This window comes from Amblyomma mixtum, chromosome 6 (assembly GCF_055824585.1).
Source record: "Amblyomma mixtum isolate Tamu chromosome 6, ASM5582458v1, whole genome shotgun sequence".
In the NCBI taxonomy this organism is placed as follows: Eukaryota; Metazoa; Arthropoda; class Arachnida; order Ixodida; family Ixodidae; genus Amblyomma; species Amblyomma mixtum.
This window is the reverse complement of record NC_143017.1, coordinates 76,460,720-76,488,465: the sequence shown is the minus strand read 5'-3', so window position 1 is coordinate 76,488,465 and position 27,746 is coordinate 76,460,720. Positions and strand designations below refer to the sequence as shown.

General features: G+C 44.4%; 2 protein-coding genes across 9 annotated transcripts in view; both read right to left on the bottom strand.

The window, feature by feature from the left end:
- Nucleotides 1-8,491: 8,491 nt before the first annotated feature.
- Nucleotides 8,492-14,417, bottom strand: LOC149339433 (haloacid dehalogenase-like hydrolase domain-containing protein 2). 2 transcript variants are annotated; one of them, XM_089548226.1, is made up of 7 exons: nt 14,192-14,417; nt 13,922-14,130; nt 13,190-13,274; nt 12,865-13,081; nt 9,039-9,102; nt 8,854-8,971; nt 8,492-8,785 (listed from the first exon to the last, which is right to left on the bottom strand). In XM_089548226.1, the coding sequence occupies exons 1-6, from the start codon at nt 14,353-14,355 to the stop codon at nt 8,859-8,861; spliced, it is 852 nt and encodes a 283-aa protein (XP_089404352.1). In that variant the 5' UTR covers nt 14,356-14,417; the 3' UTR covers nt 8,492-8,785; nt 8,854-8,858. The 2 variants fall into 2 exon arrangements, with proteins under 2 accessions (XP_089404352.1, XP_089404350.1); XM_089548224.1 differs by lacking the exon at nt 8,492-8,785 and having other exon boundaries at nt 8,787-8,971.
- Nucleotides 14,418-21,735: 7,318 nt separating this feature from the next.
- LOC149339431 (uncharacterized) overlaps nt 21,736-27,746 on the bottom strand; it is a 28,431-nt gene continuing 22,420 nt past the window's right edge. For 4 of the 7 annotated variants that reach the window (XM_089548219.1, XM_089548222.1, XM_089548221.1 and 1 more), the window contains 2 exons: nt 26,498-26,645; nt 21,736-21,920 (listed from right to left, as the gene is read on the bottom strand). In XM_089548219.1, the coding sequence (XP_089404345.1) occupies nt 21,810-21,920; nt 26,498-26,645 (259 nt within the window). In that variant the 3' untranslated portion in view covers nt 21,736-21,809. Of the gene's footprint in view, nt 21,921-25,416; nt 26,646-27,746 lie in introns of those variants that run through there. The other 3 variants (XR_016283523.1, XR_016283524.1, XR_016283522.1) reach the window with 1 other exon arrangement.

Here is a 27,746-nt window from a genome sequence, read left to right as displayed (position 1 = left end):
TCCCTCAGGTGGTGTTCACTAATTCCCTGCTGTCAAATATTTCTGCATCAATGAGATCTTTAGGACTAGTCATCCACAGGCGGGCTGATACGGCAGTCTTCTTTGACAACACCCTCCCAAGGAATGCTAAGAACCTGCCCGCCAATGTGTTAAATATGCTTATAGAGGAGTACCTAGATAATTTTCCTAACCATATTGCCGTTTATACAGATGCCCTCCCAGCAAAATGAAAAGGCAGCCATGGCATTTACTCAGGGGCTCTTCATTGGAGCTACTCATTTCGGGCCCCTGACTATACCCCTATTTTTGTCGCCGAGTTTCTGGCCATTGAGTTGGCCTTAATAAGGATTCCCTGCAGTATCACTCGGGTTATTATAATCTCAGACAACCTTTCTGTTTTGACAGCGCTCGAAAACTCGAGGGATACTCCTGTGAGCCGTTCCCTTCAATTTTTTATTCCTCCACGTTACAGAAGTATGTTTTCACTGGGTCCCTGGGCAATGTAGCATTGTTTCTATAATGAGAGGGCTGATTTTTTAGCAAAGTCTGCCCTTGATGGATCTATTGTCCCTTTCGTCCCAAATACTGTTTACTTGACTCTAGCACGCTTACAGCGATTCCAGTGTCTCCACTCCTTGAGCCATGAGCCTCTCCTTGCTGCAGCGCATTTTCAACACCTGGCATTTCCTTGGAGTGTGCGGATGTGCAGTTCAGGGCAATTTGAGGTGTCCATGACCCTTTTGCGCTGCAGGATACCGCGGCTAAATCTTTATTTATGCCGATCGGAGCTTTCGATATCCAACCTTTGTGAGTCTTGTGGCGAGATTGAGTCTATAGAACACTTTTTCCTCTCCTGCCGGCGGTTCGCTGGTCTCCGTAGAATTTACTTGGGGATCCCCCTCGCTCGACTCGGGCTTCCTCTATCTATTCAGATTCTCCTGTCCTTCGGGGCAAGCGCCAAGGATATTCCCTGAAACCAGTGTGCGATTATTATATAATTCACGATTATATAAATTATTATATTATATTACTATAATATTATATTATACGATTATCAAGATTATATTACATATATATTCGCGATTATATAATTTCATCTGGTAGATTCCTAGTGAATTCACTACTTTTCCTTTTCCGTATTTTTTGTTTTGTACAAATTCTAGCTCTGCGTCCCAAAATTTTAAAAATACTCCATTCCCTGTACATGAGTGCGTTTGTATCCGCTATGCACCCTGGCCAATCCCCCGCCGTGGGTATGTGCCATTAAGCCTGAGGACATCATCATCATCATCATCAACAGCGGGAGCCAACGCTCTCGCGTTAAAAATGGCATTGCATTTGGAAGTTGACCTCCCCCCCCCCAATTTTCCAAAAGGACCCCGCCAAACTTTAGAAGTAGGCCAACCCCAGAAAATGTATTAAAGTGTATTAGGGGTGAATTAATCTGGAAGTGTGCAGAATGACACGGTGAACGAGGAGTACGTGTGTCGCTCGTCGTGCACAGACTCTATGCACAGTGGGTTAGGGTGCTCGGCTACTGAGCCGGAGTACCGCGGCGGCCGCGTTTCAATGGAGGCGAAGCGCAAAAGACGCCGGTGTGCTGTTCAAATAAAAAAAAAAGTTTAGAGAACACTTCACTGAAGTTAGCTTTGACAGTGCGATAGCATAAGAACCTCATTGTGGGCTACCATGCATGACCTCACAAACCATGCAAGCGGAGAGGAATTTTTCTCTCTCTCCTGTTTGCCACCGGCAAATGGAGGTCGCAGCTGGCTCTTCTGTATGTAGCTTCCAAGCCAGGGGGCTCTTGCCACCTCATGAAAACAGCGCAAACTTCACAAAGGACGCAGGAAGGGGAGACGAGACACAGGCGCTGAATCGCGCCCTGCACGAAACTGCTGCGATGAGAGGCACCAGGCGGTGTGGATCATACAAGGTAAAAGAAATGTTCGATGTACTAGAAATGAACTTGAAGAACACATCACGAGCTAGTTGGTTTTCCATCACACGAAAACAGCGCAAACTTCACAAAGGACGCAGAAAGGGGAGACGAGACACAGGCGCTGAATCGCGCCCTGCACGAAACTGCTGCGATGAGAGGCACCAGGCGGTGAGGATCATACAAGGCAAAGGAAGAGATGCTCGATGCACTAGAAATGAACTTGAAGAACACATCACGAGCTGGCTCGTGATGTGTTCTTCAAGTTCATTTCTAGTGCATCGAGCATCTCTTGAGCCAGCTCGTGATGTGTTCAAGTTCATTTCTAGTGAACTTTTAAGTTCATTTCTGCGTGAGTGGGATTGGACGTGCGCACTGACGCGCAGTGACCAGTTTGCCCTCGGGATTCGTTATGGCGATGGCCATCCGCCATTGGGTTGGACCGGCTGCATCCACGTGTGTCAGGGCGGCCATCCTATTTCTTGCGCAGGCTTTCGGCTCTGGCGTGTCTTGGCTCCGCGTTAAATGTCGGATGTATATTTCTCGGTATTGGATGGACACAGATCTTCCTGCGGATCGATAGAGGAAGTTCCGTCCTTTGGTCGACCGTGTAGGGTATCGGTGAGGCGCAAAGGCTGTCACAGCTCAACAGCCTGGCCATCACTCGAACAGGCCAGACCCTTCTGAGCAAGGTACACCTCGCAAAAAGCAGCGAAAAATAATAGGACACGACAAAAAAGGCACGGGACCAGCAGTGCGCATCCATCGTCGCTGCGTGTTACAGAGCGCCGACGACGCAAGGCGAAGAGTTCGTTTCCTGACAAAGGTGGCGGGCAGACCAAGAGCAGGAACATGCAGGAAGAAGCAGGTGCCTCCGCGGTCAGCCTAGCGGCGGTGGCGCGACCCTGCCCGCTCTCCTCCTGCCGTGGAGCCCCTGAATCCCCACTCTCCCCACCTCACTCGTAGTAGCGTTGAGTGGTCGCAAATCTATATACTGCCGCAGCCGCGCTATATCAGTTCGTTCACGAAACGTTTCTCCGCAGTAACGGCAGTTTACTGTAAACATTTTCAGGTGATTTAACCTGGATTTATTTTCTGTTTTAGTTTCCATGCTGCTTTGTCCTCCCGAGCATTCACGCGAAAACTGCATGTAACGAAAATCTGGATATAACGAAAACCCGGATGTAACGAAAAATCGCGACTTGTTTCACAACTTCGTTATATCCAGGTTTTCGGAACAGCACAACAGTTTACGACAGGCAGCGAAATTTCGAAACTGTCAAGGAATACATCTACTTAGGGCAATTAGTAACTGCTGACCCAGACCATGAGAGTGCAATAACTAGAATAAGAATGAGGTGGATTGCATTTGCCAGGTACTCTAGCAGATGAAGCGGCCCGCAAAAGTCTACAGCGTCGTAACTATAAGCGCATGTTCTTCACAAAATCAAATGCGTCCCAATTTGCCAAACGATATACCCAGGATGAAACCACCTCTGGAACTTTCCAAATCATCATTACCCCTTTTTCCATTGCATCGACCCACAGCTCAAATCAAGACTAACACTCAGGCTTCCACGTCATTTAGAAACAATATATTATCGCTCCCATCTTAATGTTGCATTTACAAACAGTCTACGATACTGTTTCAAGGAAGCAGACAGTCCATATTGTGACAATCACGGCTCAATTGAGACTGTACTTGATATTCCCTTCGAATGTCCAGTGTATGCCAACGACCGTGCGAACTATGAACAATGCATGCAGTCCGCCACCCAAGTGCCACTCACAGTGGACTCAATATTAGGTCCTTTAGGCTGCTAAAGACAGCAGAAATGTGCAATGATATTCTTATTTGCCTATTTAGACGCTATTGGTGTTTCAGACAAACTCTAAATTTCCCAAACACCTGATCACCCCGCTGTAGATGCACAGAACTTGGCTTCGGTCTCATCCAAGGAACCCATCGTGCAGTGACCTATTGCGTTACAAGTTTGCAACCCTCTTCAATGACCGCACTCTTTTCTAGCACCCTTCTTCCATCTTGTCTAAACTGACAAAAAAATCTATACTACATATCACTTTTCCTCTTCCCACTCCAATTCATGCCATGCTGGAAAAAGAAAAGCATGGAAGTCGCAGCGTAACTTGTTTTTTGTTGCACAGATAAGAAAACCCACAGTTCAGATTGCAGGTGATTCTAATGGCATCTTCGATAAACTCGCACCAGAACTGCCCCAAAACCACTGCGGTGCTCAAGGACCCGCGGTAGTGGAGCTCCAAGCCGGGGCAACATCGAATACAAACTGCACCGCGCCGGTGCCCGTTCCGAACGCCGCCTTGCGTGCGTAGGTGGCGTTGGCCCGGAATTGCGAATACCGTCGTCTGCTTTCTTGGAGCTTTTGCATGCAGCGACAGCCCGAGGCAACTTTTTCTTCTGAAATGTCAGCGGTAACCGTTATATGGACGGCAAGGCGCGCCGTCTTACCATGTCAAATGAGATTTTAAAAGAGCTGATGGCTGGTGAGTCGCTTTTGGTCCAAGAAAATCGCAGTACGCCCTTAGTCAGCACGCTCGTATTCCGGTTCTATCTGCGCAATGTGTGGTCGCAAGACAACTGAAATCTGCTATCCAGCGTATGAGTGCAGATGTACCCATATTTCATGATGTTAGGTTTGGTTTATTGGTGTTTAATGTCCCAAAGCGACTCAGGCTATGAGCAAGGGCGTCCGCAGAATTTTTTGCAGGGGGGGGGGCCCCATTGGTTGTTGGCGCCGGAGGGGGGGGGGGGGGGGGCATGTTCGTAGCAAAAAGGCACTATTTGCGGTATGAATTTATTTATTTATATATAAATAAAAAATAAGTGAAATACACACATGAAATAAAAATTACAAACAGCAAATTAAAGTGTGGCTAGGTGAGATACATTGCAGTTTATCAACGAAGAAACAATTAAAATTAATAAAAAATCCAAAAATATACTGTCACTTCGTGGAGAAGAGTGCTCAGTATTGCTGCATACGGGTTCTCGACTCACCCGGATTGATGACCAGCACACAGCACAATATGGTCGCAAACACGCAACTACAGTCACTCAGTCAGTCTTCCTTGAACAGCAACTGTAGACTCCACGGATTTTTCTGGGCGAATTGCGTGATTACACGGGTGATAAATTCATTTCTGTGCTTCATTACACGCTCTCGGTGCACACTCGTCACACACATTGATTGGAAAAACGGTTGAACGCGCACGTTGAAAACAAAAGATGTCTATACATACAACGAAAACTTATTTACAAGATAAATGCACGCTCGCAGCTTCATACACCTCGCTCCATCTTGCTCGCGCATCCGCACAGTCGAGCAACCGCACGCACACTGCTCGCCGCTCGTAGTTTTCTCGTCCACTGTCTTGGTTGTTCTCAGCTTCGTTGACAAATGGCCACTAAAAACACCGAAGCACAAATACAGAGGCGCGCACACGTGCAGGGGCTTACTTCCGTGCGACTTCCAAGGGGAAGGGACACTCGCCACTCCGGTAGGAAAATTTGTTGTGTGTGTTTTTATGGGGTTCAGAGCCCCAAAACGACTCAGGTTATGAGGAACGGAGTAGTACAGAGCTCCGGATAATGTCGACCACCTGGGTCTCTTTACCGGGCACTGACCTCGCACAGTACACGGGCGCTGTTGTCATTTGAGGCCCAGCCAGAGGTGACAGGCGAGCCAGGCAGGCGCCATCGGGCTGCGTTGACCAAAGGCGCTGGTTTTCGGAGAAGACGCAAGGGACGCTGGTGTGGGGGCGCCTCTGGAGACTGCGTCGCCGTGAACAAAAGATGCTAATCTCCTTTGCCGAAGATTCTGATAGCGGCGCTTCTACCGCACTGCGCTCACCCGTGGATCGGAGGCACAGCGAGCGGCGGCGGCGCCAACTGATCGCCCGCTTGCCCATGAGCAGCCCGACAAAGCGGGGGTGGACACGGCTGATTTGTCTTTCCCTCCTGAAGAATTCATCGGTGGCCGGCATAACGAAGGCGAAAACAAGATGCACTGTGCACTGTCTGCCTCCGTGTCGCTATCTGTCTAGAGATCAAAGAAACAGGCACCCATTTCAAGACGGCTTGAAACACATGCTCGCCGGTGCCGCTGTATGTCTGCAACAGGTCGGCCTTCAAAAGAGCTAACGATGGCGTGGTTTGAAAACGGCATAAAGACGCGTGCCCGGACGCGGCATTTCGCAGATGTGACCCAAAGCGTGGAAGCGGAGCTGCTTTTACCCTTTTGGCTGAGCCCACCACAGCCCCTGGCGTGCGGCCATCACTCACGGTTCGAGGGAGTAATTTTCCAGGGGGGTGCAGCCGCCCCCCCCCCCTTGCTCCCCCCTCCGGACGCCCATGGCTATGAGGGACGCCGTAGTGAAGGTCTCCGGAAATTTTGATCACCTGGGGTTCTTTAACGTGCACTGACATTGCACAGTACGCGGGCCTCTAGAATTTCGCCTCCATCAAAATTTAGCTGCCGCGGCCGAGATCGAACACGCGTCTTTAAGGCCAGCAGCCGAGCGCCGTAACCAGGGAAATGATATAGATTGCATACGGCAACACCATATAATGCTTTAACGCGCTGCAGCAACTGCAAGCCGCGCGTCTCGAGCGTATACGTGTTTTACTTGCTGCGGGCCGATTTTCCAATAGACCGCGGTCGCAGCTGCCTAGTCATACAAGTTTGAAATGAGGTTTTGCATCCTAGTTTTATTTGTCCATAATGTTCGCAGAGTTTGGCCGTTCATTGACTTCATTTTCTTTTATCAATGCCAGTATTTCTTCACCTTCGCTGTCAGAAGTGCTTGAAAGGAAATCAACAATCGTGGCGAGCAGATCAGGCCTTTCTCGTGCGGACGCCATTTGTCGTCTGCTTGTCTGCTGCAATGCCTGTTGGAATTGCTCCCATGAGCACCGCCGATTTTGTCGGTGCGCCTTGGGGCAACAAAAAAGTGCCCCCAGACGGTGCGCCCCATTTATCGAAGATGTCCGGTGCGCACCGGTGCAATTTATCGAACATAAAATTTCGCACCGGTGCGCACTGGTGCGCACCAGTGCTGTTTATCGAATATGCTATAAGACAAGTTTCCACCTCATGAAACCACTGGAACACAAGCTAGTACTTCATGCAATCTGAACTCGTTTCAGTAAAATTATGTTGAAACAAGGAGCCCTTTTACCAAGCACATTCATGTCACGTGATGTTCAGTCAAGAATTAATAATCATGCCGACTGACTATACTGTTTTCACTGCATTTTTTTTTAGATATAAGCAAATGTATGCATGTAAAGAAATAAACCATTTCATAGTGACAGCTGTTAAGCTCCCACACTTGGCTTTCGCGTCGTAGTAGCATGCCTTAGTAATCAGCGTAACCCAGTAGGTGCATTGCCATGGGAACCACTCCGACTGGCTGCCATAGAAGCAGGAGGGTATGAAATGAGAGAAGGAATGCGTTTACAGTATGTGGTTACTACTGAAACCATCCGGAGCGTGCTTACCGTGGAAGGAGCAAGGTATGGTGAGAGTGTAAGAAGGCGCTTCCAGTTGGTGGTTCTCACGGGAACCCCCCAAAGGGTAGTTACCTTAAAAGGAGGATAAGGTAACAGCAGAGGAATCCCCAACTGGAGAATGGTTACCATGGAAGGAGGAGGGTAGGGCAACAGCATGGGAAGACTTAACCGGAGGGTGGTTACCACGGAACCACCCGCAGGATGATTATTGTGGAAGGAGTAAGACAGAGACAGCATAAGGCGCACCCAGTTTGTGACTGCCAGGGGAACCACACGGAAGGTAGTTACTCTGGAATAAGGTGGATGTGATGAGAGCGGAGGATGGTGAGAGCACAGGAATGCTTAACTGGAGGGTGATTACCAAGGAACCAACCGGAGGATGGTTACCGTGGAAGGAGTAAGGTATGACAAGAGCGTAAGGCGCAAGCAAAGGGTGGTTACCCTGGAAGGAGGAGAAGGGTTAGCACAGAATGAGGGCATGGCGAGAGCGTAGGAATGCATAATCGGAGGGTGGTTACCGCAGGTACCATCAGGAAGGTGGTTAACATGGAAAGCGCATAGAGAGAGTATGGTGAGAACGGAGGAATGTAGCACAGTCCATCCACGGCAGCTGCTGCAAAACATGACACCTGAGGAGATCATAATGGGTGATGCCACACGCCTAAAGTGGCGGAGTGAAGAGAGCTAGTCGAAAATCATGTACGCACAGAAAAATAGGGGGGGGGGGGGGGGGGGGACTCTAGAAATACACAGATATGAAGTCATTCTCATGTTCTCTACCTTAAGGTATTGTAAGATATAAATACATTAACAGCTGTCACTGAATCTAGTGTTACACAGTGGTAACTGCGCAGTCATTTTTTTTTTATCTAAACAGCATCATTTCGCTTTGAAAACATTTGCATAGAACATAAGGTGTGAAATAATCTGTTCGTGAGTGGAAAATATTGCAGTCAATTGATATTGTTTATTGCAACAGCACGATTGATTCTTTTGTTTGAACACATTGAGGGAGGGAAGGAGACATTGTCCATAGCATGCTTCTATACCTCAACAATAGACGGCACGTGCCCACTGTACACAATATCTTGAAGTCACGGTACTGTGTCTGCTGAATAGGGAAAGGCTATGCAAATTACATAAAGACACTGCGACCGGTGACATGAGGAGTGGGAAGAATTTGATGCTCATACCAGGCTATTATTTCAAGACAAGAGGCTTTCATGAAACCCATCAGCTCTCGCTCCACCACAGGCACGGATGCAAACGAATAAAGAATCAATACTTCTTGAAATCTGTAACCAAATCAATTAACATACACTTTATTACATATTCATGACCGTTTCTTCCAGAAAAATATTACCTGAACTATTTTTTCTGAGATTTTGGACCTAGTATTGCGTCCACGGCTTCAACGAATGATGCTGCCACAGCCCATGGCCGATTTGCTATCTTGCTCTCATCGTCAGGCATGTATTTTCCTGCAAAGCATCAACACGTAAGGTAAACCAAAAATGGCAGTCACAGACAGAGCAGTAAAATACATACCTGTCTGCACAAGAATTCCTCGCATGCCAACTTGCTGTGCCCCATCAATGTCATCTCGAACGTCCTGAGCAACAGTACAGGAGCGAACATTCCAAACAAGGCTGCTAAGCCTAATACAAAGCAAGTATCTACTGCCACAGAAACCTGATCTCCAAGCAGCGCGACATACAAATCAAGTCACAATACTGAACACTGCCATAACACATCACTCTAACAAGGCTTGCATTGTTAGATATGCGTCGGCCATCTGGGACCCGGATCAAGCATACCTTATAGATGACTTGGAATCTTTGCAAAACCGTGCTGTTAGATTCATCTTTTCTGATTATTCTCGTCATACTAGCGTCACCACACTAAAGGCTCGCGCTGAACTTGATACGTTATCACATCACCTCAAACTATCACGCTTGACCCTTTTCCATAAACTTTACCATCATGTTCTGCTCCATAACGATTTTTTTCAATCACCTGTATCTTTTTTTCCACGTCGCGACCACCCGCTGAAAGTTAAACGCATATCATGCCACACTTTTTCTTTTGCTAACTCTTTCGTACCACGTACTATAGTCGACTGGAATAATCTACCATCACACATCGCTTTTAACAAGTTTCAGGACCTTCTAACCCAAATGTCTGTTTAGCTTTACTAATTGATTGTACCACTTGCTGCATTGAGCTGTTTTATTATTTTGTTTTGTTCCTGCGATTGTTATTGCCTCTAAAACGCTATCTGTTCTTTTTTCGTGTTAATTACAATGTATACTACAGGTTTTTGTTTGTTTCTTGTTTTGTTTCCTACATGTGCTTTTTGTATTTATGTATTGCACCTTGGTGCTTGCTCATTCTTATTTTGCGTTGTGTGTCATTGCTCCCCCCTATGTAATACCCTCGAGTGAGGGCCTTTAGGGGTTTATTGAATAAATAAATAAATAAATTGCCTGAGCACATAGCGAGTGCTCATTTTTTATTCAAGCTTGCATGAATAGAACCAGAGCAAAGAACATTAAGGAATATGCACAGTTTGTACATTTCATTTCCATCAATGACATTTTGTATTTCTCAGTCCCTTTTTTTCTACATATTCAGAAGTTGAACTACCAGTTTCAAGCTTCGATGGTTTTCTTATCCAACTAAATTTCTCAGCGCATTTCTCCTGTAATAATGTGAGATTTCTTTATTCTCAATAACAAAGACTTTTAAATACACTTTCTTTAATTTATGCAGATATAATTTCTTTATTTTAGAGTAAATGCAAGAAGCAATAGAGTAACAGAAAATCGTCCCACTTGCTGCAACATTTGGTACTTCAGCATATCCAAATGTGCTTTCGCATGCCGGTTAAGTGGCTAGTGAACTTCTATGTACAATGGATTTCCCACAAGCAAAACGTACACAGATGCCCACAAAGGCATCGTACAATGCACAAAAGCAACTATGTATAGAGAAACTCTATTTGGAGTTATGACCTCATCGAGGCATCACGACCAAGCCAAAGAGGTGTGAGGAAAAAAAAAAAGCTTTAAGCCCTGATTTCACCAACACATCAATTCCATGATGTGTGGTTACTCAGAACTTCCCAAAAAAACATTCAGCCATTATAATTAAATGCTGCGCATATTATTTCATTTCCATCAGAGCACTTCACTAGGTTAGATGACTCAATGCATTCCACAAGGCTATGCCATTGGGATATGCCTTGGTGGTATTCAGTGGCTGTAGCATTCAGCTGACGAGCAAGAGTTTGTGGTTTCAGGTCTGACTGCAGCGGCAGCATTTTAATGGAGGTGGAATGCAAAAACACGTGCATAATGAGGTTTCAGTGCGCATCAAAGAAGCCAAACCAGCTGAAGTTCATCTGGCGCTGTCTACTGTGATGGGCCTGACAGTGTTGCTTTGGCATATGTTAAAATCCATTGGCCGAAATCATTGATCACGTCACTACTTACGATGTCTATGCAGCAGATACAAACATGGACAACGCATTTTCAACAGTCATATCGCTTGCCCCTAAGAGGACCTCATAAGCCATTCATTTTTTTGCCATTATCTTGTGCCAAAACTATGAGAGAAAGGTTCGCATAACTGGTATAAAGTGGCACAAGAATGTGCAGATTGTGTGCAGCTTGCATCGCACCATGAATATGTCACACAAAATGCAGACGATGATCAAGTTACTCCTTAAAATTTAGAAGCAGTCCTTTGGTGCCTTTCTTTGATATTGTGGAGAAGGCTGCAAGATCCACAAATATTAAACTTGATTTGCACGAACATACAAGCAGGCATCTGTATTGTTAGTCCTACAATGTGCAGTCTAGCTTAGCAAACAGCACAGAGCAGAGGATGGTAGTAAAACCTTAATATAAGGTGCTTTCTTTTCACACTTGCACTGCCCTGCATGCTGCAGTGTTCAGTATGGTTGGGTTGTTTGGAACACATATAAGCAGCATGATATAAACAAACTGGAACCTGTGCACAAAACAGCAGCGCATTGTTTGCAGCAAATCGACACTGATTTTCCACCATCTTCTTTTCTTCCCCAACTATGTCTCACTACTCTTTTCACATGTCGTCATCGTGAATGCCTCAAACTCATGCACACTTTACTCAATTCACCTCATTTCTCTTCGCTAGATAATTACCTGACATTTTCCAAGCCTTCACCTACAAGGAGCCACGACGTTCTAAATATTTCGCTGTGAATTCTTTAAGTATAGCTTTTTCAATAACAAGATTTAAGTTTGGAATTCCATAGCGGACGACAGCCATTCATTATCATTAAAAGAATACTTGCAAGCCTGTTTCTAAATATTGTTGAATATTTGCTTTCTTTTTGTACACTTTGCTACTTTGTATGTTTTGCTGTATTTTCATTCTTTGTATTGCACCTCACTCCTGCAATTACCTCATCAAGGCTGCAGTATGTATGCATAAATAAATAAACAAATAAACTGGCAGTCATAGGAAGCGTAACCTATTGGCTTGACTTCAGCTACATATACTCACAGGTGAAAAGGGCTACATGGGAGAATAATGAACACGAGAAAAATTTTAAAGAAGGCGCAAACCATAGAAAACATGCAAACCAAAAAAAATCCAACTTAAAATAATGACAAAATGAACACAGAAAGTAGCATAAATAAATTTTCACTAAGGAAGAAACAGCAGCTCACACACTAAATTAATGTATGTTCACGTGGCAATGCTGCCCATATACTATGAGGTATGCCACAGAGGAAGAATTTCTTTTGGCCATGCGGAGTTCTTTATGGTGTGTCACGATACCAAACAGGCATATCTGCATTTCACCCCTACTGAAATGTAGTTGCTGCAGCAGGGAAGCATGCCCACAGCCTGATGCTCTGCAGTAGAACATAAAAGCCACTCAAATACCGCCACAATAGACAAACCTGACATCATCATCAAGCTCATCATGGCACTTCATAGCTACACGAAAAATGATGGAGATTACAAAAACCCTTTATATAGAGTTTTCTAATGGGAGACTACCTTCTTTAGGTGCTTGATAAATGGTATACTAAATCAAGGCTGAGGGACTGGATGGAAAGAAACTCCATGTGATCAGGGATAATACTGCCAAAAATTTGTAGCCTACAGGATGCCAAGTGACTTTACAGATAAAAAATGAAATGGACTTAACACTTCAAGAACAGCTGTGACCATTAAACATATTCATGACATATAAAGTGTTAGTTATGTTCACATGAAATTAATTTCATTACCTTGGTGGCAGGAGCAGAAGGGGTTTGCCTGCTACTGATTCAGTGAAAAATAAATAAAAATAGTAAAATAAAACTTATAAACTTACATCACCAATCATAACAGCATCTTCTGGCCGGGTCTCAAGTTGCTTAAGTGCAGTCTCAAAAAAAGTCTTCTCAGGCTTTCCCACAATCTGAGCTGTGGTGTCGGTAGCAAACTCCAGTGCCTTAACAAATGGTCCAGGTCCCAAAGCCAGGTAGTCATTCGTGCGATAGTAGCGAGCTTTGTGGATTGCAACAAGCATAGCTCCGTCAAGTAGCAACCTGAAAAGAACACATTTTTCAGTAATCACGTTTCTAAAGTTCTCGAATGCATCTTTTGTTTCCACATAACTGTGGGTCACGCATGGAACAACTGTACGATGAGTTTACCTGAAAGCTTCATTCATGGGACCGTAGTCAAACTTTTCTGGTGCCAATCCAACGAGAACTGCATTGGGTTGCTTCGTATCCAGCCCTTAAAAAGAGAATAACTTTGATGAGCTCACCTCCTACAAAGACTTCACAGCGGAATTTTTCACTATGTATAAACACTTTAAACTAAGCTCGGCAATGTGCAAAGTTGGGTTAATTGGTTCATGCGGTATGGAATTAGAGCAGAAACGGGACATGTATTCAAGGCCGTACTACAATGGAGCATGCTTCGGCGACAAAACCGTTGTCACGCTTTAGCTAGCAAAAATTAGGAAGTACTTTAGCACATGCTGCTGGTACGCTCCAATATGAACCCAAGAAACCATCTAATCTTCTCCATGGAGCGCGTAAGCAACTTTCAAACGCCGATGCGTGTTCCGCAATACTTCGGCCGCACCTGTAACATACAGTCCTCGGGTTGTCCCCTTCTGTACGTAACTATAAACTAGGAGATCGCACAGTAATGAACTGCAACACGACCAACGGTACCTGTACATTACGATCGCTAGAGACATGCCGATCTAATGTGATACACACGCCTTCTGACTACTTCTAGCTAACTGAGAGGTAAATCATTGAGTCCAGATTGACGCTGGCCGCTACTGAAAGCCTGACTGACTGGTGACGACTGATGGTGAGGAGGTGCCGACACCAGATAGGATGTATGCGCTACAAAGTAAGTTCTCTTACCTTGAAATTCCTCGACGGCAGCATCTGCTACCATGAGATGGGGCCTGAGTTTGCGGATTTCTATGAAGGCCCTCGCAGCAGTCAGGGACGAGAAAATTTCGTCCAAAGAGATCTTGAAGCCTAAACTAACTAACCGCTCGTGCAGCAGCCGCCGTGATTCCTTAGTGGTGTTTGTCACAAACTTGATCTTAATTCCAGCCTTGCGCAATCTGCAGAAGGACACAATGTTTAACGACTGCATCAGAGAAATTTCACAGAACACCGGCTCACCTCTCAAGAGCCGCGGCAGCCCCTGGAATGATGTTGTCTTCAACATGTAACGTGCCGCTCAAATCAATGAGAGCTGCCTTAATGCGTTTCTCTGAAGCCATTGCTGAGTATGAACGAACTGTCACAGAAAAACGCGCGGACACCCACTTGAAAACGTAATTCATGCAATAACCGACCGCATCACCTCAGTACCTCAGCAACTCGCTTATGAGCGCAGCCATGTTGTGGTTTCACTTTCGCATCCTCCTGGCGAACGTAGTGCGTACCGATCACAAAATAAGTTTTGATTTCAAAACAAACATTAGTAAAAGCTTTACCTATTGCAGATAAATTATAATTAAGTACTTTAGGTACATACATATTTACATATTTTGCTTTAAGGCGCTGAGCGTAAAGATCGCATCCTAGCGACAAAAGCGCCACTTGACACTTGTTGTTTCGGTTTCACTAACCAGCCACACTGTGTAAACGGGTCGTGTTTTCCGTGTTTTCCACTCTCTTCCACAGTGTTTTTGAAAAAAAAAAAAAATGACAGTTGATTTGCGTAGCTGGGCCAAATTGGAATTACGCGCTGTAGCACTATGTGGCCATCGTTTTGCACTGTTTATCGTGGTTATGCTTTGTTATTCATCACATTGCTATATGCGATTACAATGGTATATCAAGAGTATTCTGTGTTGTGTGTGTCTGCATGGCATGGATGAAGCACAGTATAGATACATGACACAATATTTATCAAAGTCGTTCTATGCATGCGTGTTAATCACGGCTCCCGTTCTGCAGAAAATCCGGCGTCGTCAGCGGCATTGTGAGCTAAAAAGCAGCTGTGGCCTACCTGCCATGGAGGAAAACTCTGAAGGGAGCGTAACATTGAAGCCTAATAATAAAGAGTAAAAAGGAGAGAGTGGGTAATATATCTATCACTGCTGCGAGCACGCATGCGCGGACCAGCTCGGTAAACTGACAGGATAAACCAATCTTTGCTGAAGCCCGCGTCAGGGGCTGCGCGCTCCATGGCTGCGCGCCATGGAGTATCTGACGCGCACTGAAACATACTAACACGAAAGCATTAGGGACTGACTCGGAGAGCGGCTTCATGAACACTTGGCTTGCGAAGGCTGGCCGCACGACGACACACTATGTCCAGAGTTTTCCTCCTACCTGCTACCTAGCTAGGTCACTTGTCCTTATGACGCCATGATGCCACCGCAACCTGACCACCGTGGTAGGTGGCAACCCCCGTTTACGTGAGGACCAGAACTACAAATGGCTTTTTGTGCAAATGTGGGCTTCAGTGCTAGCGCACCAAAAAGAAAACATGGGAATGATAAGTACTAAACCACAGCGGTACCGTACGTGCTGTTTCAAGCAATCCTACCATTGCCGACTGTGCAGAGTGGTCGCCTTGCCACAGGTGCTAATGAGGCATTCATGCATGGCATCACTGGTATCACTTAATGAAACAGCTAGCAGTTAGTAACAATGGACCATGTATTACCGCTTACCAACCATGAGAGCAAACGAAATCAGCTTTTTAATGTGCGTCTATATCATAAAGCCAGAGGCACAAAAACTCACTCCGGTAACAGTCCCAAGTGGGAATAACCATATATTGCAACAGAAATAATGAATATACTTCAGCTTATTATTTCATGTTGATATTCTTCTCGTTCAGGTCATGAGAAAAACTTTCAGAACGGACTACTTTTTTTTGCACGGTGGTCATGAATGAGGGCGTATAGCTTCATTCTATCGACTTGTGTTGTATCAGACTATAGCAACTGGTGTTGCAATGCTACCACGTCCTAGCCGATAGGGGCACAGGGCTCTTAATACTCAGATGTTTTTCTTGAATCAGGACAATGCAAGGACTGGCCACTTAGCGATTTGAAAAAGCCAACATTAGCAGGACGTATTCGGACAAATCAAGCAAAGAAATTCATCCGTGCATCATAGGGATGGCAAAGTGAAAGAAATTTTTCAGCAATAACATTAATATAATTACAGGTGAATATCCTAAATGGTCAAACTGGTTTAAGAAACAAGCGGTCGGCTATTTCCAGCTGGTTCATTCCAAGTGAAACTCAACTGGAGATCAACTGGCCAACCACACAAAAGAAGCCACAAGGAAACTCCGTTCAAAAGGCGGCGGATTAACAACAAACAAAGAGCGCAAATAGTATGTGAAATATGTGCTAAAATATGAAATAGTGATTCAAATGAGAAACAATGCACTCGGAGGTGAATCACACTCATGGACACATTTTGCTAACACTATGCGCTTCTTCTGGCATTATTTTTTAACCTGACAACTCCCCAAGAAAGGGTTTGTTTCTTAAGAGCTTGTTTATTGTTCATTATGGAAAAATTTTGAATAGCCTCTTACCAAGAAACTGGCCCTGTGAAATCACTCCGGAAAAGCCAGTGAAATATAGTTCCTGAAATTAGTCAGCAACACACAGACGAGCAGAAAAAGAAAAAAAGCCTAGAGCAGCTGTCAAAAATATAGTGACACCGAATCAAATAAATGCTTACCTTTGTGCTTCTAACCAACTATTTTCCTTTCCTTTTTGGGCCAGGAGTTGCTGGCATGCTGCCACCATGCTGATTGCATGACACATTGAAAACAGCATTTATACATGCACTACAGATGTACTATCAACAGGAAAAATTACAAAGGCCATAAAAGACAGTGCTAAGGAAGCATCGACCAGATGATATTACACTCTAACGAAGAAGAATAGCTGCTGCATGCTGTTGAAGTCACGTTAGGTGGATCCATTTTACGTGCTTGTATGAGGCAAACTAATGCTACAAATGTTTGTGCACAGCTTATTACCTTTCCTAGAGTTCAATGCATTAGAACATGTCTCTGCCAGTCAAAACAGCAAGCTGCTAATACGTACTCAACGTTGTGATCAGCTAGGAAGCTTGCATGTACGACAACTTGAGTCACTATATTTTGTTACGCTAGATATTGCAAGCTGCAATCAGCTAGCACCGGAGCACAATAGAAAAGCAGAGCAAGTTCTGTGGAACCCTTGGGTTCATGGAGGACGCTATGAGGAATGCTGCAGTGGAGGGCTCCAGATTAATTTAAACCCCCTAGGGATCTTTAACACGTTCCGACATCAGACAACACTCAAGTGTTTTGTACCTCACCTCAACTGAAACACAAACACTGCGACCAGGATCAAACCCATGACCTTGGGTTCAGCAGCTGAACTGATGCCAAAACCACACAGCCATCGAGAAGGCAGATACCAGACTTTCACTACGACTAATGGTACCGCAATTGTTGACAGCAGACTGAATTTACAGGTAGTCATTCTTAACTGAATTTCAGCATTTTTTGAGGAGCCACGCATGCCTATTATGCATGCATGTTAAAGGGGCAAAACCAGCAAGTTTTTCAAACTGTTTTTGCTTTGGGATGAAGCCCAAAACTACTGCAAACATCGATCACCACATAAAATTCACTTACACTTGATAAATAATTTACAACACAATTTCTCCTAGTTTGCGTCAGGAGTTTAATGATGGTTGGGATGTCACAACTAACTATGAGATCATACAAGGTACAGAAATCTGCAATGAAATGCTTGCTATTGCAAGCAAAATTGCAGTGAGCGAATGCTCACTGCAATTTTGGCTTTTGGAGTAGGAAAGCATAAGACTTGTAGCAATTTAAAATGAACTTTATTTTAGTTATTTTGTGCCTTAACTAGTGCGACTTACCTCATTCATCTCATACCTGCCTCTGATGCCACTACTGTTCGCCTACTGAAACCTACACTAAAACCACATTTGAAAGGAATTCAATTATAAAACCTTATCGAGAACGGGTGAACTTTGTGGTGATCTGGGCTTACTAATGTCTTATGCATCATTCCTAAGCAAAAACACACTACGAGAGATTTAGTGCCTCCACTCCCATAGACAGCAAAAGGAACACAAGCAAGAGACATGGGTACCTCAGCAAATTTTGAAAGCTGTTGGGATTCTGCAAGGCTAAAACGATTGAAATCCTGTGGCCAAGATAGATAGAAAGAAGTAACTTTATCTGATCAAGGGATTAGGGGCATGCAAGTCCCTGGGTCCCCACATGACCCCACAGCATTACATTTCAATGGTTCACAACTTGCCAAAACAGAGCATATTAGCAGTGTGCCATGGTGATGGGCAAGCCATCTCTACTGCGCTAAACTCGAGGAAATGAATGGACTGCGATGGAAGTTCTCATGCAAGCATCTAATTAAGCATGAAATGAACACAACAGGCATGATCACAACAGCAGGGCACTAGGCAATAAGGTGCACGACAGTGATGAAATTCAGTCAGTAATCCTATGCCCTATAGTATTTGGTGCCAACAGTACAATAGAAGAATGCGCGGGCAACTCTTCTAGGCTGCGTAGCTAAGATCAATTGCTGTATTTACTCGCAAACATGTCTTAAAAAATTGGTTGGTAGCTTAGCATTGCTAAACACACAATATTGTGCGAAAGCACAGCTTTTGCAGGTGGACACCAGCGCCACGTACCTGAAAGCACGATTGAGGTGTCTACTGACCCTTGAAGCCAGATATACGCGCCATCACTTTTTCATAATCAATGCCAATTTACCCAATGTTTGCCAGCGGCCTATGCTCCAGTGCTGCGTTTCTGCAGCAGTGCTTCCAACGACAACGCATAATGCTCTAGTGATGTGTTTCTGCCACAATGTTGTCCACGCCAACGCATGCAGTGCATATCTCTGTCACTACCACCATATAGCTCAAAACAAAAATATTAGTTTTACAGTAGTACTATAGTTGATGAAAACGATGTGCAATACACAACGTGAGAGTGTATTGCAGTTTAACAAGAGGCTGATCAGCTGCGGCAATAGCTGCTCTTGTGCAGTGAAGATGATCTATCTGCAGCACCACGGGTTCAAACCCCAGTGGCAGCAATATTTATTTTATTTATTTATTTGCCGTTTGCCCAAGGTCACCCTCAAGGACACGCTTCACATAAACTGGTGAAGCCAGTTTGACCTCGTTAAGTAATGCTTTTGCACTAAACCTCTACAAAGGTTATAATTACGCACAATGCATGCCGTATACTGGCATCTGTGCTCAACCTCCCAACTCGCACCCCTCAATGACCAAAAAGAAAATTGACTCCAAATATAAGTCAGTGCATACCCTCCCCCTCCCTCTTTCCCACCCTGCCCTTCATAACGTAGTTCCCCACGGGATAGCATGACAGCACGTGCGCAACTCAAAGCAATAAACGCACAACAATGCAATCGCAAAGCTAGCAGTCGGAGGCAAATGAAGATAAGAGGACATGACAGCACGTGCGCAACTCAAAGCAATAAACGCACAACAATGCAATCGCAAAGCTAGCAGTCGGAGGCAAATGAAGATAAGAGGACTTATAACAGCGCCCTTGTGAGTGGCCTGGCTGACTAGTGGCAATCAGAACAACAAACGGTTTAGGAGTTTTGAATTCTGGGGTGCACCAGAGGTTACAGTGAATAATTTCTCGTAAAGGCTCATCCGGAAAGTGCCTGCCAGTGCGAGTGAGTCAGGTAAGTGGCGTGCAATTTGAATTTTTAAATTTTTTTTACTGGAACAAATTGCCATGGGCAATGGCATGGGACACTTATTACTCATGGCTCAGGCGAAATTATGTTAGACCTCGCACACAGGTACATGCCACACATGTCAACCCTCACAATTTTGAATGGTTGTTTTTGTGATAAAACGTTGACTAATTCAGAGCAATATACAGTATAGTGTTATGACAGCTGTATTTCTACTGGGAGGATGCGCTGTGGCACAGACATTGCTGCTCCATAATGTCAGCTTTATCTCCTTCATAGTTAATCAGCTGGTGCAGATTCATTTCCACAAGTGTGTTTAAGGGGCTTGTGGTACTAGGGCAGTGATATCTTTACAATGGCCTCCCCTCACCCATCTTCACAAGCCTGCCCTGTGTCCACCCTCGTGTATGCTGGTCTGGCGCAGCAGGGAACATAATATATGCTGTTTTTTTTATTAAATCCAGGTAATAAATTACATATGCACAAATATGGTACTATCTCAATCAACTGGGTATGACTTCCGCAACTGTGTCGTCATCGACTTTCTCAAGCATACACCTGAGGAGACTAAGATACCAAGAATGAGAAGCAATAATACAATAGAACAAGTATGGCAAACTTATTCGGAAAGGTCTACAATGGCTAATGCAATATGGGCATTACAAGCCTTCTAAATAAATGTTTAACATGCAAGCAAGCATCAATGGTGCGTGCAGTGCCAGGGTGGGATAGAACACAATATGAACTTTTGTGAAAGAACTACCGTACGTACCAGAGTAACACTTTTCGCTCCCTTCATCAGTTTCAGAAAGCGCCTTACGTTATATTCAGAACCAAGGTGCCAATATAAAGAGATTTTTTTCTAAAGCTACGCCAACCTTCACCACAAGACTCACAAGATGGTAGAAGAAGCCAACTTTCTGACAGTGACGCAGGCCATCAAGACTGGGCAGCATGACACACCAAGCGGTGGCGGCACTGTGGTGACGGTGGTCGCAGCTGCACAGGGACTGCGTGCGTTAATGCGTCGGAGGCTTTGCTTCGCTCGATGTCGTGCGCATTTACTCAGTGTTGCTTAAAAGAAAACAGACGCATCCCTTGCTTCCACATTTTTGCGCACCATCATCGATCCTTCCGTGCCCTTGGCTGTAGTTAGCTCAGCTTGAACTGGCTGATATCATGTCATAATTAGAGTTTTTGTTTTTGTTCCGAAAGCAACACTCCGACAGCCGAAGCGAGACCTCGGCTGGCTACGAGGTGGAGACCTCGGGTGGCCGTAGCTACGCTGACCTTGAGCCGCCGCCGCACCTAGCAGATGGCGCGCTGTTGAGCAGCAACACGACAGCACGCGCTCGCTCCGCCCCTTCGCCGTCGCCTAGCAGCGCGATAGAGGGCGCTAGCTCCTCCCTCTCGCCAGCGCTCGCTCCGGGAGAGGAGGTGATGCCTCGGCTCGCTATGGATAAAGCTAAGGAGCAAGAAAGAAGACAGACTAAGGCGAGGAAGAAGCAGCGTGCTTTCGCATTCCTTTAGGTCAACCAGAGTTAAACCACAGCCAATTTTTTGTGTGCTCTCAAACTTCCTCCTCATGTTGTATTTGCTTTCCCGTTATGTACGAGTAAGCACTGTAACTAGAATGTGTCATTGCAATTGGCTTTACAAAGCAAACCAAGTTCAATGCCTTTTTAAAGCACCACTGGCTATGAAGGAGAGGCTGCAGAAATGACATTCTTTTGCTCTTTTCCTGCACGCCACAGATGCCCGAAGCGTAATGCACAACACATGAAGGGAATCAAATACAAAGGTTCACATGGTAAGCAATAAAAGGAGATATTCAGTGCTGCAGATCATGCTAGTCATGCAGCTCGAACTACAAAGACCAGAGAACCACCACAAAAAAGATTTCAATATTTAAATAACTTTTAATGTAAAAACATCTGTTACACACACTCAACATCAGGACGAAAACTACAAGCCTTTCACACTCCACTTATTCACAACAGCTTCAGTTGTAATCGTTATTTTTAGCTTCAGTCAGCTTTTTTCAAATCTGCTGGATCAGTCCACTCCTCTGCAATGATAGCCAGGAAGGATGCCATAGAGATTTGGTGGAGGCTCAAAGCCAGTGCACTTGGGATGGCCTGGAAGAATGCAAGAAGTAGAACTCAATCGGGAAGTAATGTGCGCAATGTCACATACCACCAAATTTGTGATAAGCTCTGGAAGCATTCTAAACACCTTACTGAAGAAAGAAAATGCCAAACAGAAGCGCAACGAGCTACACCTTTACGTCTCAACATTTCAGCCATTATAGAGACTACAAATAGAGTACAGCATGATGCAGATCTTCACTTTTATATAAAATTCATAGAAAGGATTCTTGAAATGATTTTGCAGTCATATTTTGCATCGAATGGACACAAGAAAGACCTTGTAGGTATTTCAAGTTTAGTAGCTCTATGCAAGGTCTACAGTTGGGTACAACTCAAGAAGGAAAGTAGCAAAGGCATCTCAAAGGGACTCTCCAGCCAATGGCATCGACAGACTGCCGCGAAGTCGCACCTGCGTTTTCATACTAGCAGGTGCAAGCGGATTAACTACGCCATGAAAATCGGTAGACGCCATCGGCTACAAGGCCTCCTCCAAGAGGAATTTGCCACTGCGTTTTTGAGTTGTACCCTACCATACAAATTAGTTTTGTAAACTGCAGCTCTTGGTCGGTCATGATGACATCACTCCACAGGCTTTCACCAGCGCAAATAATGTCAAGCAGGTGAGTGACATCAGCGGTAGAATATTGTTAAAATGAGCAAGGAAGTTTATTATACTAATACAGTAGAACCCCACTATAGTAAACTCAGTTATGGTAAACTCTTATATAGTAAAGTGAAGCTGTGGTGAAATTTCGCCTTCCATAAACAACTGTACGTTTTTTTTTCACCTATGGTGAAGATTTTTTCAAAGAAACGGCTGTAGTAAAGAGCTTCTGCCCATGGCAATGTACTTCCTGCAGAATGCTGACATCGCGGCACGCGGAAGTCTAGAATCGAGAGGCAAATAGATACTTAATGTGCTCTTTGAGGTCACTTCTCCACCAAATTCGAAAGCCGCGAGAAGAAGCCAACTTTCAAACGCCTTGAGGCAGTGAGGCAAAGTGCGCGGTACGCCGTGCGCACGGAAAAAATAAAGCTGGCAATGAACATACAAGGATGTGCGAGTTGCTGAGAAAGGAAAGCCACTAAAAGTGCAGTGAGGAGCAGAAAGGGAAGAAAATGGCATGCGAAGCATGGGGAAGCAATCACAAGAAGCGGGGGGTGCAGCGGAACTGCTTAGATGGTTTTGCCACGCTAGACTGTCGCGCATGGTTCTTAACTACTGCCTCTTAAATGATGCTCAACGGAAGCCACAGAAGACGACACTGTGATCATGCAAAAGCTTCAATTTCCCCATGGAAGCAAACTCTTTACTTTTGTAGCCGCGTTGCATACATGTAAATGCGGTACTTCCACAAGACACATAAGAAAACGCGGTAACATGTGATTACTAGATTACTGATAATAAATAATTACCACAAAAGGGATGATGAGAGCAGAATGTAAAATATATCCGAGTTGTTTATAAACCAACACTTTAGGCTTAGTAAATAAACAAAGCATAGTTAGAGCCATGCCATCACCAACAACTGATACAGTAAAGACTGATACAGAAAAGATATTTGTTGCTCCAAGCTACTTGACTACAAGGGGTTCTACTGAACTATTTTCCTTAATGACTTGCTCGCTTTTGAAAAAGTATGAGTACCACACACTATTATTTAAAGTTCTGCCTGAGTGAAAGTCACTTTTGGCTGAGTAAAAGTCATCTGCTCTCACTGCCAATGTTCTCTAGCAGTTGGTGTGTGTGGTTGGGCAAGACGATTTAATTTTTGCAGTTTTTAGACAGGAGTGCAACGAACTTGCCCCCCTTGTGCTGCAGGTTGGAAAGCCACAAAAGTGGCGTGATGGTTGAACATACCAACTGCATCATTAACATGTCTGCAGAGCAGCTAGTGGACAATTGCATGAACCATTGAAGCAATACAGTAAGAGACCACTTCTAGTTGGCCAGCAGTATTGGCATTCTACCTCAGCATCCCCAGCTGTTATGTTCTCTAATACTCTCCCCTCATCAATCATTCTCGACTGGGCCCGTAGGCAGCAGCGCTCAAACGATTCAACAGCAAACAACAAAGAAAATGGCAAATTCTAGACCATGCTGATACAAAATCACATTCTTTCTCTGCAGCAAAACACAGAGGGGAGCTGTTATTTAGCTACGGCTGGCTAGAAGTGCGCAATTTTCACATCACAGGGTGACTGTGGATTAAGAGTGAACATAGACCTGATGTGGAAATTGCGAAAAAGTTTTTAAAAATCCCATTTTCGGCATGTTTATGCATTTTCTCTGTTCTCTGTTAAAAATATCAAATTCCTACTCCATCTAGAAATACAAGAAGACTGAAGGTTTACGTGCCCGCACGACTAAAAAACAATTGAGAATAGTGACACGAAGCCAACCTTCACACCACTCGCTCCGATCGTGCTTGCCAGACTGTGGTCATTTCAGTGTCGTTCAAATGCTCGCTTCTTCCCACTACACGAGGGAAGAAGCAGATGCCACTGCGGCCGGTCTACCGGCGGCAGCGTGACTGCACGTGCCCTCCTCTAGACCGACCGTGTTGCCTTGGTCATTGCCTCGGACATTTATTTCTTATTCTGGCTTCTGTTGTGCATTGCCATTTTGAAGTCTTCATGCAAAAGCTGCATGTAACAAAAAAATCTCCAACTTCTTTGAATTTAGTTATATACAGGTCGTACTGTACTAAAATTATTGCCATTGTCTTGGCTGGATTTGAAGTCCGCATACTTTGCTGAATTCCCAGTAATATGTACCATCTTGGCCTCTGGTAGTTTGTGATGCGTTCAGTTTTAGTTGACATATTCAGAATGCTAAGGCAGTTTTGAAAATGGGAAGGACATGTCACCTTCACTGGGAAATATCACAGTGAGGCTACCAACCATTCACCTTATAACATGTGGTCAAACTTCAAATTCAGTTTCCTCAGTTTCATATTTCTGGTTGGTTTCCTCAACCTTGCAGCATTTTTGATAGCTTCATAAAATAACTTTCGTACCATTTCCTTCCAAGAGAACTAAGGCACCTGATGACATTCTTACTTTCTCTGTGTAGGTAATGTATAAATAATTTGCGATTAGTTTAATGAGTTGCGGTGTCAAATACTTCCACCTTTTATAGTTCACACAATTTTTCAAGATGGCATATGTCTTTAGAGAAAAACTAAGAACGCCATCGGGTATGGAAACACTGCCTATCAATTCAATGTAATAGCAGCAAAATGGAATGCAAAAATTCATTAAATGGGTTCAGACACCAAATTTCGAGGCTATAGAAAGCTTGTTATGGGCTTCCTCTGTATGTAAGGCCACCCACGGTGAAGATTTGGATGCCACAAACAAAATATATTTTAACTCAGCTCAAAGAGTCCTTAAATATACTTTCTAATGATCGAGATCCGTCGCTAGCGCAATAGTTGGCGACGTATAACCGTGGGAATGATATCAGTGACATCACAACACAGAAACAGGATGTACTTGAATAACGTGCGGCTGTTCACCCTTCGACACTGATATCAGCGGCATGAGCATATCTAGCAAGTTTGCGGGATTCATATGTGCAATGTCAGCAATTGTGAAGAGAGTGTTCAGAAGCTTTAGCGGACACAACCGGCCATCGAACATAGTTTCGACAACAGTGACCTGGAATTGACAATTTCCTACATCTTAGGACACACACAGATCGATCAGGAAGCACTACTGCTAGGTAATGCATTCCAGTCTGCTGCCCAAAGATGTAGGCACCCGGCAGCTGTCATAGGTCGCTTGTGGACAGCAAATTATACCATTTTACTTACTGTAAATGGGAGCCAAACATACTTCTAGGTAAAGCAATTTAAAATCAAGTATCAGACACATTGGAAAAAGCAGTCATGACAACCGGGAAACGCCGGACCTGCGCGGTGTCAACAACCAGACTATGAAGCGTTCCCCAGGATGGCACACACATTTATTGGCGATTCTTGCAGAGTTATTGCACTGCATAAACAAATAAACGTACAATTGGCACAAAAGAGATTGTTCATCCTAAATAGAATGTAGCTTACATTTCATGTCGAACGAACACACAGTTGCCTGTGCACATGCAGCTATATAAACAAAAGTGGCGTTGAAGTGGGCACAATCCTGCGAAAATTCCTTAGTCACGCAGTAGATGCCAAATCCTGTAGAACTATTTGGAAGCATTCATTTAATGAATACACTGACTGCTTGCTAAACAAGCAGCAGAAAAAAGCGAGCAGAAGATACCGAAATCAGTAGCCACAGGAAATCAGCAACGATAGGTGTTGGTCAGTACAGACAGTGAAGCATCATGTCATAATATGACCAGGGGATCGTCCGACTGATGCACTGTAGGCTACGGAACACCGACCCAAATGTCCACCGAGCATTAACGTCAGCGTAGTGCTGCAAAGCTACAATGCAGAAATTGCGTTGGCATACACGGTATGCTGACCGAAATCGGCCCAAGCGAGCTACTTGGTTTCGGAACACAATGTCGCCCCTCGCTAGTTTGGCTTTTCTCAGCATATCGCAGTACCGACCAAGTTTGCCGGCATTTCGAAAGGCTCTGGTATGCCCAGCATATGTTGGACAGCAGACGCAGCAGTCCATGTGTCACTACTTGTGGGTCCCACGTGACCAGAGTTGCTCCTTCTTCCCAGGTGCGACATCATAGCACACCCCGGCATTCTGAAACCGAAATCGCAGAGTATAAATAATGCAATAATAAAAATTTATACTGCACATATATGAATCACTGAGCAAGTATCATGCGTCCTGGGGCAATAAGCAATGTCCCAGACAAAGATTTTGTGTCTAAAATTGTGACTAAAATTTTGTGTCTCCACCCCTCTAAATCTGCATAAGAAATTAGCTCATTATGCTCTAGACTGTGAGATAACTTTTGATCTAAGAGTAGCAGCTCAAATATTACTACATATTTGAAATCTACAGAGAAAAACACATTTGTGAGTAAAATTTCATCAGATTTTATCTATAAATAAAAGTTTTAAGACCCTCGTTGCCCCTGAACTCTTTTGTTACCATGGGAAAAGTGATCGTCTTTGACTGGTCTGGGACAATTTTTTCCTGGAAAATATGAGGAGTCAGAAAGTGCAATATACATTAAAATGATGGCAATAAAATGTGCCCTATGAAGACATTTGTTTCAACACACTTTTGACTGCCTATATATAGCGAAAAAAAATAGCGAATGCTCAAAAGAATTTTTTCTTTGTTTTCTTCTCGGTTTAACGTCACAAAGCGACTCGGGCTATGAGGGATGCCGTAGTGAAGGGCTCCGGAAATTTGGACCACCTGGGGTTCTTTGACGTGCACTGACATCGCACAGTACACGGGCGTCTAGAATTTCGCCTCTATCGAAATGCGGCCGCCGTGGCCGGGATCGAACCAGAGTACTTCAGGCCAGCAGCCGAGTGCCGTAACCACTGAGCCACCGCGGCGGGGTGCTCGAAAGAATTGAAAATCTAGAAAAAAATGTACTGACAAGACAATGTCTTGAAGAAAAATATTGAAAACATTCTGAATTGTAAGTAATGCTTCCAATTTATTAACTAGCCACCAAAAGTTTGAATTTTTAACTCCAAAACTTTTAGAGCTAGAAATTTTTTTCTCACTATATGAAAAGGCCATTTTCAAAGTGTGTTTCAAATAAATTTTTCACACAGCAAAAATTGTCAAACTAGTTGGACCTAAAAATATGAAAAAAATTGCAGAAACAGAAAGTATATCCACCACACCATTTGTGTTGATCGACTCACATGAAACTTA